We start from the raw sequence: 17,896 nt of genomic DNA, 5'->3' as shown, positions 1-17,896 counted from the left end.
TTCATATCAATTTTTTGGTATTGTGTTAGTAGTGGTATTTGTTTTTACTTCTTTTTAAATTGAGCTTTAACTGAGTTTATGGGTTGAAATTTTCAATTATTTTGACTATTCTTGATTTCTACTTGCTCTCCACCGATTCAAAACTTCTCATTTCTCCTGCATCAAGTCCAACTAAGGTTTCTATTCCTTTCTTCTTCCTTATAATTTGTTGTTTATGGTGTTTTTTAGTTTTGTTGTGAATAAAAATTCTCGGAACTTTAATTGTTTTTGTGTTTGTGTTTTTGAAATTGTTGGAGTATTTTTATTTGGATTTATTGATTGATTATCGGTGGCAGTGTTTTAAAAACAGACCAAACATCAAACCGGTGAGGATACTGGGTCACTAGTTTCTTGGTCGAACCACGTGACTAAACTGGATTAAATCGGATAACTTAGTTGAATTGACCAGTCGTTATAACAAAACTATATAGGTATAAAACATGTCGAACCAGATGATTCAGTCTCTAGAAAGTATAACTAGCACTTAAATTTTTTGAAAATATCATATCGTAAATAAATTCACAAGTTCATAATTTAAATTCAAAACTTAAACATGGATATAACATATAATAAAATAGTACAAAATTACAAAGTATAATTGCAAACAAAGTTTAATCACAACGTAATCTATTTGAATAATTTATAACAAAATAACTTCATTGTCTACTAAATTTAATTTCAAGGAAGGAAAAATTGTTTCAATGTTAGGATCTCCTTCTTCAATATCAAAACCATCTGCAACAAAATCAACCGCATCCGCAACATCTTTATTTTTATTTTTCATTTTTTTAATTTTATTTTTTATTAAAATAATCAAAAAGGCGTCATTTTAATTTTTTTAAAATTAATAAAATTTCAAAAAGCAATTAAACCATCGATTTTTCTAGTTTTAGCGGTTTACACCAATTTTGACCGGTTCACACAAGCTCAGTAACATATTCGATCTAACAATTGAACTAGACTGATTACCTGGCCGGTTCCCAGTTCGACCGGTCCGACTGGTCGGTCCGGTCTGGTTCTTAAAACACTGTCGGTGGTGCAAATGTTACATTTTTATCATTCTGATTTAATTCATTCTTTCCATTTTTCTTTGAATGCAGAAAAAGATGTTGGTTTAAATTAACTCTACAAAAGTTGCATTTTTATCATTCTGGTATAACTCATTTTTTCCATTTTTCCTTAATTGCAAAAAAAATATTTTGGTTGAGCTTTGCAAACGTTGTGTTTTTATCATTCAGGTTTAACTATGCAAGGTTTATTTTTCTTCATTTATCACAATTATACACAGGTTTGAGCTAATGTGTTTTTCTGCATTTTTTTTATTTTTCTGCAATGTTTATCATTCATGTTTTGTTTTATTTTGGACTCAGGTTTGAGCTTATTTTGGTTGTGATGTTTTAGCAATGGCTATGTATGTGTTCATGTTATTGTTGTGTATGTAGGATTCTTAACCGCACACCCTAGAAAATCATCACATGAAACAACTAGTTATGTATTCTTGATGTGTGTAAAGTGATCATGGACCATTGTAGTTACTGATTTAATAATAGGTGGGTGGAAGTGTGTCCAAATTCCCGGTTCGACAAATGTGAAATTATGTCTTCACATTTAATCTAACAATATTTTTGTATATTTTGTTTACCAGTTGAATATTTCAGTTTTCTCATAGATCTTAAAAATATGTGGATAAGGATTTCTTGAGTATTTGCTTGGATTTTTCTAAAAATATGTGGTATCAATTTTGTAAAAAAGTGTCATGATTATCTCATTTTCCGATAAAATGAATGAAAAAATTGAGGTATATTAATTCTACTCATTTTTTTGGTTAAGGGGTTAATTAGTGCATTAATTGATTACTAATTAAATGCATTACGATTTTTAAGATAATTACATTTTAATCTTAAAGATCATGTTCTTCATTATCATTTTCTTCTTATATATTTATTTCAATGTTAGAGTTTTAAAATAATTTTTTATTATCTTATTTAACATCATGTGCATCTTTGTACAATTTTTTTGCTGATAGAAAAACTCTAAGGGTGTGTTTGTTTCAAGGTTTCAAATTATATTCCTTGGAATAATATTTCCAGGATTATTGTTCCAAGGATTATTATTTCCACTTATTTGTTTGGTTTAAATTAAGGTTCCACGGAATAATTATAAATTTGTTTAATTTAAAATATAAAAAATAAATAAATGTAATTTGTAGCGGAAAGTTATAGTTGGTTGAACTTATTTCCATGGGAATGTTTTATTCCCATCCTTTAAGCCTTGGAATAAAAATAAAAGAATCATGTGTAAATAAGATTCCTTGGAATAAAAAGTTCCTTGGAATAATTTTTTAAAACTTGAATCAAACATAGGAATATTGAATTCTCATAGTCCTATTCCTGGAAATATTTTTTGTAACCTTGAAACAAACACACTCTAAGTTTTAGTAGGAGTAGTTTTGTATAACTACTCTAACAAACATTAATTATATTGATAGATAATCTAATACATATTAAGTTGATAGACATAATTTTTATCCAATAATCAATAAAATAAATATAAATAATCGGTTCATAATGGATCAATTAATATAGCAGTCAATTAATAGAGCAGTCAATTAATATATTTTATATCAGTTTTTAAAATATTAAACATTGAACCATATTAATTCCTGATAGTGGTTGCAATAGTACGATATTTGGCTTTGGTTGACGATTTTGCAACTGGGGGTTGCTTCTTGCATGACCAAGAAATGATATTAGGACCCCAAATAAATTAAATAAGCACACCTATTGATTTCCTATCGATTGTGTCTCCCGCCCAATCTGCATCACAAAAGCTAGTGGGGTGTGTATTTGAAGATCTCGTGAGATGAAGCCCGTTGGAGATGGTGGATTTGAGGTAGCGCATCACTCTTTTCAAGGCTTGCAAATTTGTCACAGTAGGAGCTTGCGTCCCTTGTGCTAGTTTATTTACCAGGAATATGATATATGGGCGTGTGATTGACAGGTAGTGTAAAGCACCAAGTATACTCCGGAAATCCTTACTGTCACATGACATGGAGTCGGTTTAGGTTGTGAGAAGAAGGAAGTTACCATGGGGTGGACACAGGTTTGCAGTCACCCATGTTTGCTCAGAGAAGAATATCTCTGATATAATGGTGTTGTGTAAGGAATAAGCCAGTCTTGGTTGGTAGTATTTCAACTTTGAGAAAGTGGCTTAGCGGACCCAAATCTTTGAGCGAAAATTTATCTGCAAGTGCCTGTTTTAATTGATCTAAAAAACAAGAACTATAACCGCATAGTAATAAATCATCAACATACACTAAAAAATAGGCGGTTGTAGAACCGAAAGTATAGATGAACAAGAACGTGTCACTCTTGGAGTTGACAAAACCATATTGCAGTAAGAATGTTTTTAAGGCATTAAACTAAGCACCTAGTGCTTGCTTAAGACCATATAATGCTTTCTTTAATTTGCAAACATAATTTTGAAATGACGAGTGAATAAAACCAGTTGGTTGGGTCACGTAGACATTTTAACCAATAATTCCATGCAAGAAGGCATTGTTCACATCCATTTGTGTGAGAGACCATCCTTTTGAGAGAGAAATGCAAAAAATACTCTTGATAGTTTGAGGTTTTATAACCGGGCTAAAAGTATCTTTGAAATCAATATCCGACCTTTGATGGAATCCTTTAACAACAAGTCTTGCTTTGTAGCAAGAGATAAAACCATAAGGATTTATTTTCAATCTAAAAACCCATTTGATACCAATTACATTGTAATAAGGTAATGGAGGAACAAGTGTCCATGTACCATTACACATAAGAGTCATAAACTCATATGTCATTGCCTGTTGCCATTCAGTAGAGTTTATTGCCTGAGATACACATGTTGGTTCAATTGCTTTAGGCAAAGGATATGGGATATTGGCTTAGATTGGTCTTAGCTTCAACTTGTAGTCTTCGAACACTCTTCTTCTTATCCCCGTAGCTTGCTTCCATTCAGGTAGCTATTGCTGAGAAATGGCCGAAAAAAGTAAAGTATTAATTATTCCACTTGCTTTCTCGCTTGACTTGAAAAATTTAAAAATGGCAGCTATCGGAAAGAAAACAAACAAGGAGTTTACTACGCAGGTTATTTTAAGTTGATCCTATTGGCATAGGGCAAACGACGGCGGGATCTCGGTGCCTTTCTCTTGCTCTTGAAAGAATAGAAGTTGAGTTCGAGTTGTTATCATGACGGATCAGAAAAGTAAAAAGCCATACTAAGAGCCTGCGGACCTGCTCACGTTGTTTGGGTTTGAAATTTCCTTTTTTTAGATCTTGTTTGCATTTGGTGACCAGTTTTTGGTGGCTGAATTGTAGGAGAATGGTGAATAGTTTGTGTATTTATGGGCTCATTATTATTAAGTGAGGTAATAAGTTCATGATTATCAACATGTGTGGGTGGAGATCGATAGTGGTGAGGTTGATTAAGGTAAGATAAGAGTTAAAGGAAGGGATAGGTTGGATTGGGTGGGTTGAGGAATGATTGGGGTTAATATCATTTGAATTTAAGTGAGTATGCTTCTGTGAAGATTTTTCAAAATATGGAAAAATATTTTCAATAAATTGGACATGTCTAGAATTGTAAAATTTATTGGTTTTATAATTATAACATATATATGCACTTTGAGACAAACTGTAAACTAAGAAAAATGCAAGGTTCAGACAGTGGTTGAAATTTATGTGAAGTATATGGCTTTAGCCAAGGAAAACAAAGACACCCAAAAGATTGTAGTTTGTTGTAATTAGGCTGAGTTTCAAATAGAGTGAAAAATGGTGAGTGCATGTTTAACGTAGGTGTTGGAAGATGGTTAATGAGATAAGCAACTGTTTGAGCTGCGAAAGACCAAAAATTAGGTGGTAGGGAGGCTTGATGAAGTCAGCACCTTGTGGTTTCAAGTAAGTGATGATGTTTTCGTTCACAAAGGCCATTATGTTTTGGTGTGTGGGGTGGAGTGGTTAAGTGTTAATTCCATTATTTTGAAAATATGATTTGAGTTTAATGAATTCTCCACCATTGTCAGAGTAGAAACTTTTAATTTTACAATTAAATTTATTTTCCACAAGGTTTTTGAAAATAAGAAAGACACTTGACACATCAGATTTAAAATTTAAAGGGTACAACCACACATATTTAAAAAAGTGGTTGATAAAAATAATATAATATTTGAAACTATCTATGGAAATAAAAGGGGAGGGTCCCCAAACGTCTGAATAAATAACTTCTAATGGATTAGAGCTGAAAAATAGTGGATTTATGAAAAGGCAATGTATGGATTTTATTTGCCATACCGTGGTTGCAGTTATTGAAAGAAACTTTGATATGAATATTATTTGATTTAAGTATGTGATGCAAAATTTGAGATAATGGATGACCAAGTCGATTATGCCAACACGTAGACAGAGGAACGGAAGTAACGAAGTAGGCATGTGGAGATGTAGATGTTGGTAACTTGTAGACATTTGAATCATTCAGACCTTGAAGAAGTCACGCCCCCGTAGTCAAATCCTTTACCTTAAAGAAAGAAGGGAAAAATTCAATAGAGACATTGTTAGTGTTGCATAATTGAGAGACGGATACAAGGTTTTGGGTGATACCAGAAGCATAAAGGACATTGTTAAGGACAAGGTTACGGTAAGGTAGGGATGAGTTAAGTTTTGTAGAACCAACATGTGTAATAGATATTTGTCTTGACGAATCCAAAGGTCAAACTCAGGATTGTCGATTTCACTACCATCAACAACATTTTTTATAGTTGGAGAAGGACAAAGGGGTTTCACCAGTGATATATCCATCAAGTTTGCGAGCTACAAGGAGGGAATGAATTTGACGGTGTCATGCAAGATAGTTTGTTGAATTGAGTTTGATGGGAAGTTGGGTGTTGGTGTTCAGTTCCATAAGATCTTTTGAAATGGAAGAAATACATTGTGAAAGAGTGGAGGTGGACGATGGGGTAGTCACCATTTTGGATCGTGATTTTTTTTGTTTTGCTATTTATGCACAAGGCTTAACAGATACCATATAGAAGTAATATACTGAATGATATTTGTCTATAATTATTATTACTTAAAAACACTTTAAAATTATAATTATTTAGAAACTTTATTAATTTTTTAAATAGTTAAAACCAAATGGATACATTTTAAATTTCATATTTTCAATATTTTAATATATGTCATTTAATATTATAAAATTTTTTATTTTAATTGTTTAGATTTTTTTACCTCTTACTCTTTTAAAATTTAATATAGCATATTTTTTAAAATTTGTTTGAGAAAAACAAACCAACACTTAAAGAATTATATACAAAATATATTACAATATTATTTATTTATAATTTAAAAAAATATTTATAATTTTAAATTTATTTTCCAAGTCTGAAAGACGAAAGATTTTAGAAATAAATACAAAAACAAATAGATCATTATAAATAATAAGTAATTTGTATTTATGATATTATTTAATATTTTTAATAATTAACTTCAAATATATATACAATGAGTTAATTTGTTAAAAAAATGTTTTTTTCAATAAATGTTTTTTTACATTCCTGTTTATTGATAAATTGTGTTTTTTATATTTTATTGAATAAAATAACAATTAATATATATTTGCTTTGTAGGGGACTAATTTTATAAGGTTGGTCTCATTTTGTTTAACAAACTGATTTTGAAGACAAAGAAATGCTCAAATTTACGTGTCATAATCTACCATTTAGTATAATTGTCTATATTGTTAAAGTATATTTTTAAATCTATAATATAAATGAGTCACTTACACTCTTCATTTTTTTTAATATAATTACTTCTAATAACAATCTTCATTTTATATGTCCCGCCTGCACTGCTGGTTTTACTATGCCTGAATAGCTAATTAAGCCTATATTATAATCTTTTATATCTATCAAGAATGCTAAGTTTACACAAAAATATACACTTTTATAATATTTTATTTCCAACTAAAAGTTTGTGCATGCATTTAATTGTATCATACTCTCACATAATATATACAGTGTAGGCTTGAGGTGTAAATTTTAAATGTAAGTATAGCATTCCTCTATATCTGTTATGCACTGCATCAATAATTGTGACATGACAAATATAATATGTTATGGTTAAGATACTATTTATTAACATTAAAAATATTTAAATATTAAAGTGGTTGTACTGCAACTATTCTATAAACACTTATTAAATAATCTTAATACACTATTATTAAAAATATCTAACCATATAGACACATTTTTATATAAATATAGACCCAATAGCAAACCAAGCGGTTTAGCTCCATTGGCAAGGAGTCCCGTTCAAAGACGTATTCGAAAAATACCGAGTTCGATTCTCAAGCGGAACAATCTTACTTGGCCAGTGCGCCGCACGAGCCGGATTTTAAAAAACTTAAAAACTAATTTAAATACCTCACTCCACCTTCTCTCACTCTATTCCATCATCCAAGCCAACGCTTCTATTTTCTTCTTCTTTCTCTCTTTCAATCTTTCTTTCTCTCTAAAGACACATATTTAAGATAAACTTTAATTCAATCTTTCTATTTCAACTGTGTATTGATAGTGCTGTTCCTTGTCTAGTTTCTTGCAATTTCACGTTGGATTTGTCATGCTAGTTTCTTGCACTTTAATTATAGCGTTTTAAATAACAACACCACACCAATAATTTTTTGTTTTAGTACGGTACGACATACATACGGATTTGCCACGATGCTTTTGTTGCAACTGAATGGACTGGAGGCTTTTGCTTCTATTGAAAACAGAACAGACTGTTTCCAATAAATAGCAGGCAAGAATAAAACTTGGATATCGCGCAACAAGGCCCTTTGTATATATTGTGGCCTTTTTTACCAACTCCACAAAGAGTTTCTCCACTACAGTTAACTACTGTATTCTATGATCTTGTTTAAAGTTTCACATTAGAATAAACTTCTCATGTGTAATTTAGATATGTTTTATTAATGTAGCATTTTATTTACAATATTGCCAAAGGAACTACATAGAAATCTCATAGTCTTGTTGTTTCAATGTTTTTCAAATGTAGATACTAGTTTTTGTTTTCATGGCAATGAACGTTTGTTCGGATGATTGGATTGTAATATACTATCCATAAAAATACTATATTTCTCAAATAAATCTATATATTTTATGACTTAATGAAACTCTGTAAAAAAAATTTCATTGAACACATTCACCCATTCAACAGTAAGAGAAGCTTAGTCTCACTTTAACTTTATAGAATGTAACCTGCTCATTGAGTAAAAAAAAATACATGAGAAGAACATAATCCCAAGTTAAGATGAAACAATTATATAATAACCTATTATTACAAGTTTAAATATTCTACATGATAGGGATAACAATGTTGTAAAATTCAGAATTGAAATATTGAACCGGCAAGATCTTAAAATCACGACAAGAAGTAAAAATCATTTGAACTAATTAACCTGATTTTATAATGATACTCAATAAAGTTCTTCCTATTAACCTTCTCCATTGGCAATTCATAAAACAATGCATAATATTTTTAATTGTGCATATGATGAGGAATTTGATGTGAATATGATGAGTCCGTGTTGGGGTTAGAGAAGAGAAGGTGGAGTGAGGTATTTGATTTGTGAGCAATTTGTCTCTTTTTCTTTTGTATTGACTTTAACCAACGTGACGTGACACGTGGCGTGACACGTGGCGTGCCACGTAAGTCTCCGTAAGTGAAATCTAACGGGAGGGATTAAAAATAGGGAAAAAAAATATTACGAAGACCATTGTTTGAAGAAAATTGTTGTAAGTACTAAAATTGAAATTATGTCATGTTATTTATGTTATTTTATTTTAAAATAAATTAAAATTTTAATATAATTTGCACTGGGGATACCTGTATTCAACTTAAATTCATGAGTACTAGGGATGACAATTTGGCATAGGTATCCGGAAAAAAATATTCACAGCGGATAGAAAAAACCCGCAAAATAGGTACGAGTACGGAACTGGTAATTACTCATTAAAATAAACAAATATGTATGCGGATACGGGTATCTTACTACCCACCCCATCTCATACCCGCATTACATATTTAAATTATTTATATAATTATATAAAAATGCATGTGTATCCATTTAAATATATATATATATATATATATATATATATATATATATATATATATATATATATATATATATATATATATATATATATATATCACTATTAACTTAATTTTACTACAAACGCTGATAAACAGATATGGGTACGAATATTGAGGTACCCATAGGATACGAGTATGAGTATAAATATTGGTGCCCACGCAAGTATGAAGTCGGATCACGAATTTTTTCAAATCACGGATATGGGGACGCATACTATAATTAGAGGTGGCAAAACGAGCCGTCTACTCCGCCTTATGCCCGCCAAAAAAAACAAGGCGAACATTTATTTTTTAATAGATTAATAGGTTTTTTTTACGTTTTAATTAGATTTTCACTTTTTTTAAATTATTTTTTATAAAGTATTTTTTTAGTAAAATTTACTTAAAAAATATTTCATATATTATCAAATAAATGTATAAAATAAAACCATCAAGAATTAAAATTACTATAATTAACTAAAAATATGTGAGTTTAAGGTGGTCCGAGTTAAACGAATAGTTGTGGCACGTTACTCCTAACTATATTACCTGCACAAACTCTGCTCATTGTCAATCCTAATGGGTACCAAATTTTTATATGCAGGAAATAGTTTATATGCTGGAAAAAGTTTATTATTCACCTAATTTTTTTATAAATGGATCCAAGTTTTTTATATCTAAGAAAAAGTATGCGTACCAAATCAGTACCAAACCAGAACCCATATGTATGTACGGTTTTTTAATTTTTAAAGTAAAATGATCTAATAGTAGGTTAAATGTTAAAAACTTTTATGACTTCCATAGTTGTGATAAGTGCGGTATCTAAAAAAAGTTCAGCAGAATCTAAAAAAGTTCAAAGAACTAAAAAAAAGAAAATTCGTTAGGGACAAAAAACATAACATAAAAAACCTTCTTAATATAAGAGATAGAGAGAGAGAATTTCAACACAGAGATTTAAGACAATACGTTGAGTTCTCTATAGTATGAGATCAACTTTTATTATGATTAATTAAAATTAAAAACATTACTACATTCATTGTGGCTTATTCCACGGAAGGCAAATAGGTTTATCTGTAGGCAACTCTGGAGTTCTACATGGTCCAGATTTGTATACATTCCAATTGCAACTATGACAATCTGCTCTCGGCATGTCCCAATCTATAAATATATCAAACCAATGTAATTCACCATTCCATACAAAGGAACAAAAGAATAAGGTTTTAGCAAACCATTTAGGACGGAAACTAAAACTAAATCTTTCACCATGATGTAAAAGATGATCTCCAAGATCGTCATCTTTAGATTTACAATGAAGATTTAAATCTAAATTGCCTTCTAAAGAATTAACAATATTGACATGAATTTTATTAAAAAGACCGTCAATTGAGTTTACAACATTCACATGAACACCGTGAACGTTCTGCATGGATAATAGCATCAACATACATATCACCACAATTTTTTGGTTAAATGGAGACATTATACCTTCGTTTAATTTTTTTTCTGGATTTTAAAATAATTTGATATAAGAAGGAACAAAAACCTATATTTATAAGAAGAAATGCATATGTAAATAGAGGCAGACAAAATATAAGTCAAGAATATTAAATTGCAATAAATTCTTTTAATAGCAACTTTTTTTTTAATTTGTTCAAATTGTTTTATCTTTTGAAATAATTGATATAAGAAGAAACAAATACCTATATCTATAAAAAGAAACACATGTAAATAAAGGCAGACAAAAGATCAATCAAGAATAGTAGCATTAAATTGCAATAAATTTTTTTAATAGCATTTTTTATTTTTATTTTAATTTGGTCAAATTGTTTTTTATCTTTAATATTAAATTGACCACCAATTGTCCAGTGGTGATTGGCCCTAGACTTGGAAGGAAAGACTACAGTTCGATTCCTACAACTACGATCAAGAGAAGACTGAATCTACTTAATGCGAGAACTGACTCCCAAACTGGACTATACCAATCGTGATAAGCCAGAAAAAAATATTAAATTTACCCTACGTTAATAATTATTAATAATAATAATAATAATAATAATAATAATAATAATTATTATTATTATTATTATTATTATTATTATTATAACATAATATTCATCTACTAATATTATAAAGGGTCATGCTCCAAGGGCACTCTTTAAGGATTTCATATAAAGAAAAATATTGTATTGCATACAAGTCTTTCAAAGAAAAACATACCTTTGATTATTTAGAAAAACCACTTATTTTAATTTTCAATGCATTAAATACAAGTATTTTCAAACAAAAATATACCTTTTTAAACTCATAAAGAGCGTTCCTGGAGCACTCGTTAGGGTTTTCCTATTCTATATAAGTAATAATTATAATACAATATTCATCTATCACTATTATAAATAATAATAATAATAATAATAATAATAATAATAATAATAATAATAATAATAATAATAATAATAATATAATAATAATAATATAATAAGGCTAAATTACAGTTTTGGTCCCTCTGTTTTGGGTTTTCCACGATTTTGGTCCCCCTATTTTCTTTTTACACAGTTTTGGTCCCCCGTTCCAATTTTGATGCAACTGTTCATGCACTGTTCATGTACGGAAATGTATTGTTCATGTACGGATATGTACTGTTTATGCACTGTTCATGGACAAAATTGGGACGGGGGACCAAAATTGTTTAAAAAGGAAATAGGGGGACCAAAATCGTGAAAAACCTAAAATAGGGGGACCAAAACTGTAATTTAGCCTAATAATAATAATAATAATATTCAGTTACCACAATTAAAAATCTCCAATTGAAAATTACTATTAAAAAATCTTCCAAACTTTTTTTTTTAAATGTAGCCTATATTTCAAATTTTATATGAGAGGAGGGATATATTTACTCAAAGAGTAAGGCTCTGTTTTGTAAGACATATTTTCGAGCTTATAGCTTATGTCTTATGTCTTATAAGCTCATAAGATAATTTAGACCCGTTTGGTAACGGTCTTTTCATCACGAGCTTATAGCTTATTTTACTAGCTTATAGCTTATTTTCCATACGCTATTTCAAATAGTGTTTTAGCTTATGTCTTATAGCTTATTATTTTTTCTTCCTTTTTTATCCTTATTATTTTAATTAAAATCCATTTTTAACCCTTATAATTTAATTTAAAATAATTATATATTAAATATCTTTTATGTTATTTTACATTTATAAGTTAATTGAACCGCTAATTTTACCAAACACTTCAATGAGCTTATAAGCTATCAGTCTCAACCATCCGTCATAAGCTATAAGTCATCAGTCATCAGCCTTCAGTCATAAGCTATAAGCTATCAGCTAGCTTATCAGTCAACCGCTATTTTTACCAAACAGACCCTAAGTATAAAAGATTTACTTCAAGTTTTAACAATTGATTTTCATCTACCGGCTTTAACTAATTTTTTATAAATGACCCACATGTAGCAAAAAAAATATAAAGGAGTAACTTGTTACAATTAAAATAACTTAAATGATCCGGAAGATAATTTAGTTTTTTTTATTAGACACCCTTATATAACAATATAACATGTGCCATAGTTGTATTTTCATATATATATATATATATATATATATATATATATATATATATATATATATATATATATATATATATATATATATATATATATATATATATATATATATATATATATATATATATATATATATATATATGAGGAGGGATATTCTTACTCCAAGAGTAAATTATCAAGACTTACTCCTCATTGTGACCATTGAATCTTTTTAATCTAAGGGTTAAAATTAAGGGTTAAATATGTTTTTAGTCCCTATAAAATTACCCAAAATGACTTTTAGTCCATATAAAAAAAATATTGACTTTTAGTGCCTATAAAATTACTTTTGCACTGAGTCTTAGTCCCTGTAAAGGGACTAAAATTGAGTGCAAAAGTAATTCTATAGGGACTAAAAGTCAATATATTTTTTATAGGACTAAAAGCCAAAATTGAGATATTTATAGGGACCAAAAACATATTTAACCCTAAAATTAATAAGTAATTAAATGTGGAGAGAAAAAAATAATACTAATTAATTTTAATTATTAGATTGAGAAGAATCAATGGTCATGATGAAGAGTAAGTTTTGATAACTTACTTTTGGAGTAAAAATATCCCTTTATATATATATATATATATATATATATATATATATATATATATATATATATATATATATATATATATATATAATTCTGAAAATTGACAGTGATTTTATTGGTCGCTAAACATTATAGTAATTGATTTTTAAACTTCTTTAATATCTAATTTTGTTACTGAACAAGATGTTTTTAGTAGTGTATTCTCTTTTGCTAGATATTCAAAAAAAAATTTGTTTTTTTATAAGCAAGATTAATTAGATTTATATTTGAGGTGAGTACTAGGGGTACTCACAATCCAATACATAACCAAAGAACGACTACATTAGCCACTTTTTAAGGCCTCCAATGGAGCTTGTAACCAATAATAAAAAGACGACATACCGCCACTTTTCAGACCGATAGAGTACCAAATCCAAGAAACTAATTTAATACTAATGATAACGTCATCTAAAATAATTCTAGTATTGTTAAAGATGAAGTTGTTTTTTGTGTTCCAAAGCATCCACACCGTTGCAAGCCAAAAAAGGCACAAATTCCTCTTTTGGAAGGAATTTCACTTGTTATAGTTTCAACCTATTACCAGAGCCGTCTCAAACTTTTGAGAGGCCCTGTGTAAGAAGCTGAAGTTATTTTTAATTAAATCGTGAAAATTTGTTAAGGGGCCCTATTTAATCGTAAATTAGCAGTGAAATATATAACTGGAGGCCCTTTATGCCATAGCTTAAACATGAAAAAATGTGAGGCCATGTGCTGTAGGTCGCCTTGCACACCCTCAAAGACGGCTCTGCCTATTACCCACAATGAAATACGTCGGATTCCTTCCGTTTTAAGCACATGAATTTATTATATAATTTTCCTTGCCTTTAGAAAATAACTTTTTTGGAAAGTACAATATTAGCCTCTTTTTTTTCTTAAACTATATATATATATATATATATATATATATATATATATATATATATATATATATATATATATATATATATATATATATATTGTAGTAATTCCACGGATAAACTTAGTTTTAAAGGAAAGTTATCCCATAATATAAAACAAATCAAAGTCGCTTAAATGTCAGAAAACTTTTTTAACCTCCATAATTGTGACTAGGCAATGTCTAAAAGAAAGTTAAGGTACTAAAACAATAAAACTCGCTAGAGAAAAATAACAGAATAAAAAAAATTTTAATATGAGAGATAGAACTACAACAAACAAAGATTTAAGACAACACATTGAGTTCTCTATAGTATGAGATCAACTTTTATTATAATATCAACTAAAAATATGTACTACACTCTTTGTGATTTATTCCATGGAAGACAAATAGGTGTAGGTGTAGGCGACTTTGGTTCTGGAGTTCTACATGGTCCAGATTTGAATACTTTCCAATTGCAATTATCACAATCAGCTCTCGCCTTATCACCATCTATGTATATATCAAACCAATGTAATTCATCCTTCCATGCAAAGGAACAAAAGAATAATGTTTGAGCAATAATATATGCAGGACGGAAACTGAAACTAAAGCCTTCACCATGATGCAAAAGATGAACTCCGAGATCGTCATCTTTAGATTTACAATGAAGAGTTAAGTCTAAATTGTCTTCTAAAGAGTTAACAACATTGACATGAACTCTAAAAAGATTTCCAGTTGAGTTAACAACATTCACATGAACACCGTGAACGTACTGCATGGATAACAGCATCAACATACATATCACCACAACTTTTTGGTTAAATGGAGACATTGTACCTTCGTTTAATTTTTTTTCTTTGGGTTTGAAAATAATCTATATATGAGGGAACAAATACCTGTATTTATAAGAAAAAACTCATATGTCAATAAACGAAGAAAAAAAGACCAGCCAAAAATATTAAATGGCAATAAATTCTTTTAATATAATTTGACCAAATTAAAAAAAAAACAAAAAAATTGTTTTTTTTATAATTTGGTCAAATTATATTATTTTTAGATATTAGTATATCTTGAATTTTGAAAATATTATTCCCTCACAACAACAAAAGTTAGTAAAACAATAAAAATTCTTATTAAAAAAAAAACAAGAAGTCAAATGTAGTTAATATAACACACTGACAAAATACATTTGACAAAAAGTTATATTTGACACAAACTAAATTAAATATATAAAAAAAGAAAGACATTTTTAACAGTCACTTAAATGATTTTTTAATAAAGAATAAAGAAAATTATTGGTTAAATATCAAAAGCTAAAAAGATGAGAGTAAAAACTTGATTTTGTTGGTGCACAAGGTTTAAGATGAAGATGAAGATAAAAATGGAAGAAGAGAGTAAAGAGAGAAAAACGTAATAAACACTTAATGGTGAAAAAATTCAGTTATAATTTCACTGTAACAAATTTGTGTAAATACACAAAATGAAACTGCCACATAGGCACAAACAAATATATGCTAAGCTAAGATAACAACTAAGAACAACTTCTAGAAAAACCTTTTAACTAACAACCTCAGAAACTACTGCTTCTGACTAACAACCTCAGAAACTACTACTTTTGACTAACAACCTCAAAAGCTACTACTTCTGACTAACAACAACTTCTAAATACGAATTACTTCTAACACCATTCCTTAATTCATATCCATCTAATATCTACAGCACCAATTTCATCCTCAAATGAATAAAGTGTCCAGTCTTGACAACTTTTGTCAGCACATTTGCAAGTTGCTTCTGAGTGCTACAGTGCACAACTTCTAGCACTCCATTCTGAACTTGATTCCTCAAAAAAATAATACTTCGTGTCAATGTGCTTGCTCATTCCATGCAACATTAGATTCTTGGCAGTGCTTATAGCCGATTTGTTGTCAATCATCAACCTCACAGGCTTGCTTACCCTAATCTTCGGATCATGCAATAAGTTCATAAGTCAAACAGCTTGACACGCAGACAAAGCACTTGCGATGTACTCAGCTTCACAAGTTGACAAGGCAAACACAAATTGCTTCTTGGAGCACCAAGAAATAGGACTTCCCATATACTTGAAGAAATATCCAGAAGAACTTCTTCTGTTAACTCTGTCTCGACACCCATCAAAGTCTCATTAGCATATCGCCTCTGAGTCAGATTTAACATCAAAAGGGAACAACACTTCACACCTCAGACTCCCTTTAATATACCTCAGTATCCTGACAGCGGCTTGGTAATGTGACCACTTTGGCTAGTTCATAAACCTACTCATCATTCCAACTGCATAGCAAATGTCAAGTCTGGTGTTACAAAGATATCTCGATGAGCCAACTAACTGTTTAAAAATTGTAGCATCTACATCATCACTCTCAGCATCAAAATCTAGCTTGTGATTCGTCTCAGCAGGTATGATTGCAGTCTCGCAATTTTTTAGCTCAAACCTCTTCGGAAGTTTAAATTCATACTTAAGCTGATGCAAAATTGATAATTTTTTTAGAGTATAGAATCTCTATCCCTATAAAAAATACCATATTTACCAGATCAATCATCTCAAACTTATTCATCAACACCTTGAACTTGACTATATCATCAGAACATCTACATGTTAGCAATATGTCATCAACATAGAGACACACCAGAACCATATTGATTTCAGAGGTATGTTGAACATAAACCCCATACTCCATCTCACATTTTATGAATCCTTGAAGCTTGAAAAATGAATCAATTCTTAGATTCCAAGCTCTATGAGCTTGTTTGAATCCATACAATGCTTTATGCAACTTATACACCATCCCTTCCTGATTTTTTTCACAAATTCGGGAGGTTGTGACACATAAACTTCCTCTTATAAAGGACCATTCAGAAATTCATATTTCACATCTAAATGCATTAGAGGCAAATTCCTATGAGCTGCTATAGAAAATCACCAATATGATTATTTCATGTCTAGCTACAGGCGCAAACACTTCAAAGTAACCTAAACCGGATTTCTATAGAAATCCTCTAGAAACTAACCTTGCTTTGTGTTTGCTAATTTATCCATTTGGATTTAGCTTTATCATGCAAACTCATATAACATTGATGGCTTTCTTATTCTTTTGAAGCTTAATCAACTCCCATATCTTGAGAGCTTCTTCAGTACTAACTGGTTCAGAGTCTACTAACATGGCACACTGAATTACTTATCTTTCAGATTTTGTCTTAGTATCTTACAACATGTTAAACTCTGTGAATCTTCTGAAGGATAGAAAAACACTTAGAAAGGGGGGGGGGGTTTGAATAAGTGTAGTTTCAAAACTCGTAAGATAAAAATAATTTGCACAAGTATTTTTATCCTGGTTCGTTGTTAACTAAACTACTCCAGTCCACCCTATACAAGGTGATTTACCTCAACTGAGGATTTAATCCACTAATCACACGAGATTACAATGGTTTTCCACTTAGACAACTTCTAAGTCTTCTAGAGTCTTCTGATCACAACTTGATCACTCTAGGAACAACTGCTTAGAGACCTTCTAAGACTTCTCTAGAGTATACTGATCACAACCCGATCACTCTAGTCCTTTACAATTTAATGTAAACAAATTCT

General features: G+C 29.8%; 2 protein-coding genes across 2 annotated transcripts; both read right to left on the bottom strand.

Annotated features, from left to right (window-relative positions):
- Positions 1 to 10,242: 10,242 nt before the first annotated feature.
- LOC131595887 (S-protein homolog 29-like) lies at positions 10,243 to 10,635 on the bottom strand. The gene has a single exon (XM_058868438.1). The coding sequence runs from the start codon at positions 10,633 to 10,635 to the stop codon at positions 10,243 to 10,245; it is 393 nt and encodes a 130-aa protein (XP_058724421.1).
- Positions 10,636 to 14,579: 3,944 nt separating this feature from the next.
- Positions 14,580 to 15,131, bottom strand: LOC131603127 (S-protein homolog 2-like). The gene has a single exon (XM_058875389.1). It carries the CDS (start codon positions 15,107 to 15,109, stop codon positions 14,651 to 14,653), a length of 459 nt encoding a protein of 152 aa, XP_058731372.1. The 5' UTR covers positions 15,110 to 15,131; the 3' UTR covers positions 14,580 to 14,650.
- Positions 15,132 to 17,896: the final 2,765 nt, after the last annotated feature.

The sequence above is a fragment of the Vicia villosa genome, linkage group LG1 (genome assembly GCF_029867415.1).
Source record: "Vicia villosa cultivar HV-30 ecotype Madison, WI linkage group LG1, Vvil1.0, whole genome shotgun sequence".
NCBI classification, from domain to species: Eukaryota; Viridiplantae; Streptophyta; class Magnoliopsida; order Fabales; family Fabaceae; genus Vicia; species Vicia villosa.
This window is presented reverse-complemented; position numbering and strand designations above follow the sequence as displayed.

Coding starts and splice junctions, on each gene's coding strand:
- LOC131595887 (XM_058868438.1), bottom strand. CDS start 10,635: ATGCAGAACGTTCACGGTGTTCATGTGAATGTTGTAAACTCAATTGAC.
- LOC131603127 (XM_058875389.1), bottom strand. CDS start 15,109: ATGTCTCCATTTAACCAAAAAGTTGTGGTGATATGTATGTTGATGCTG.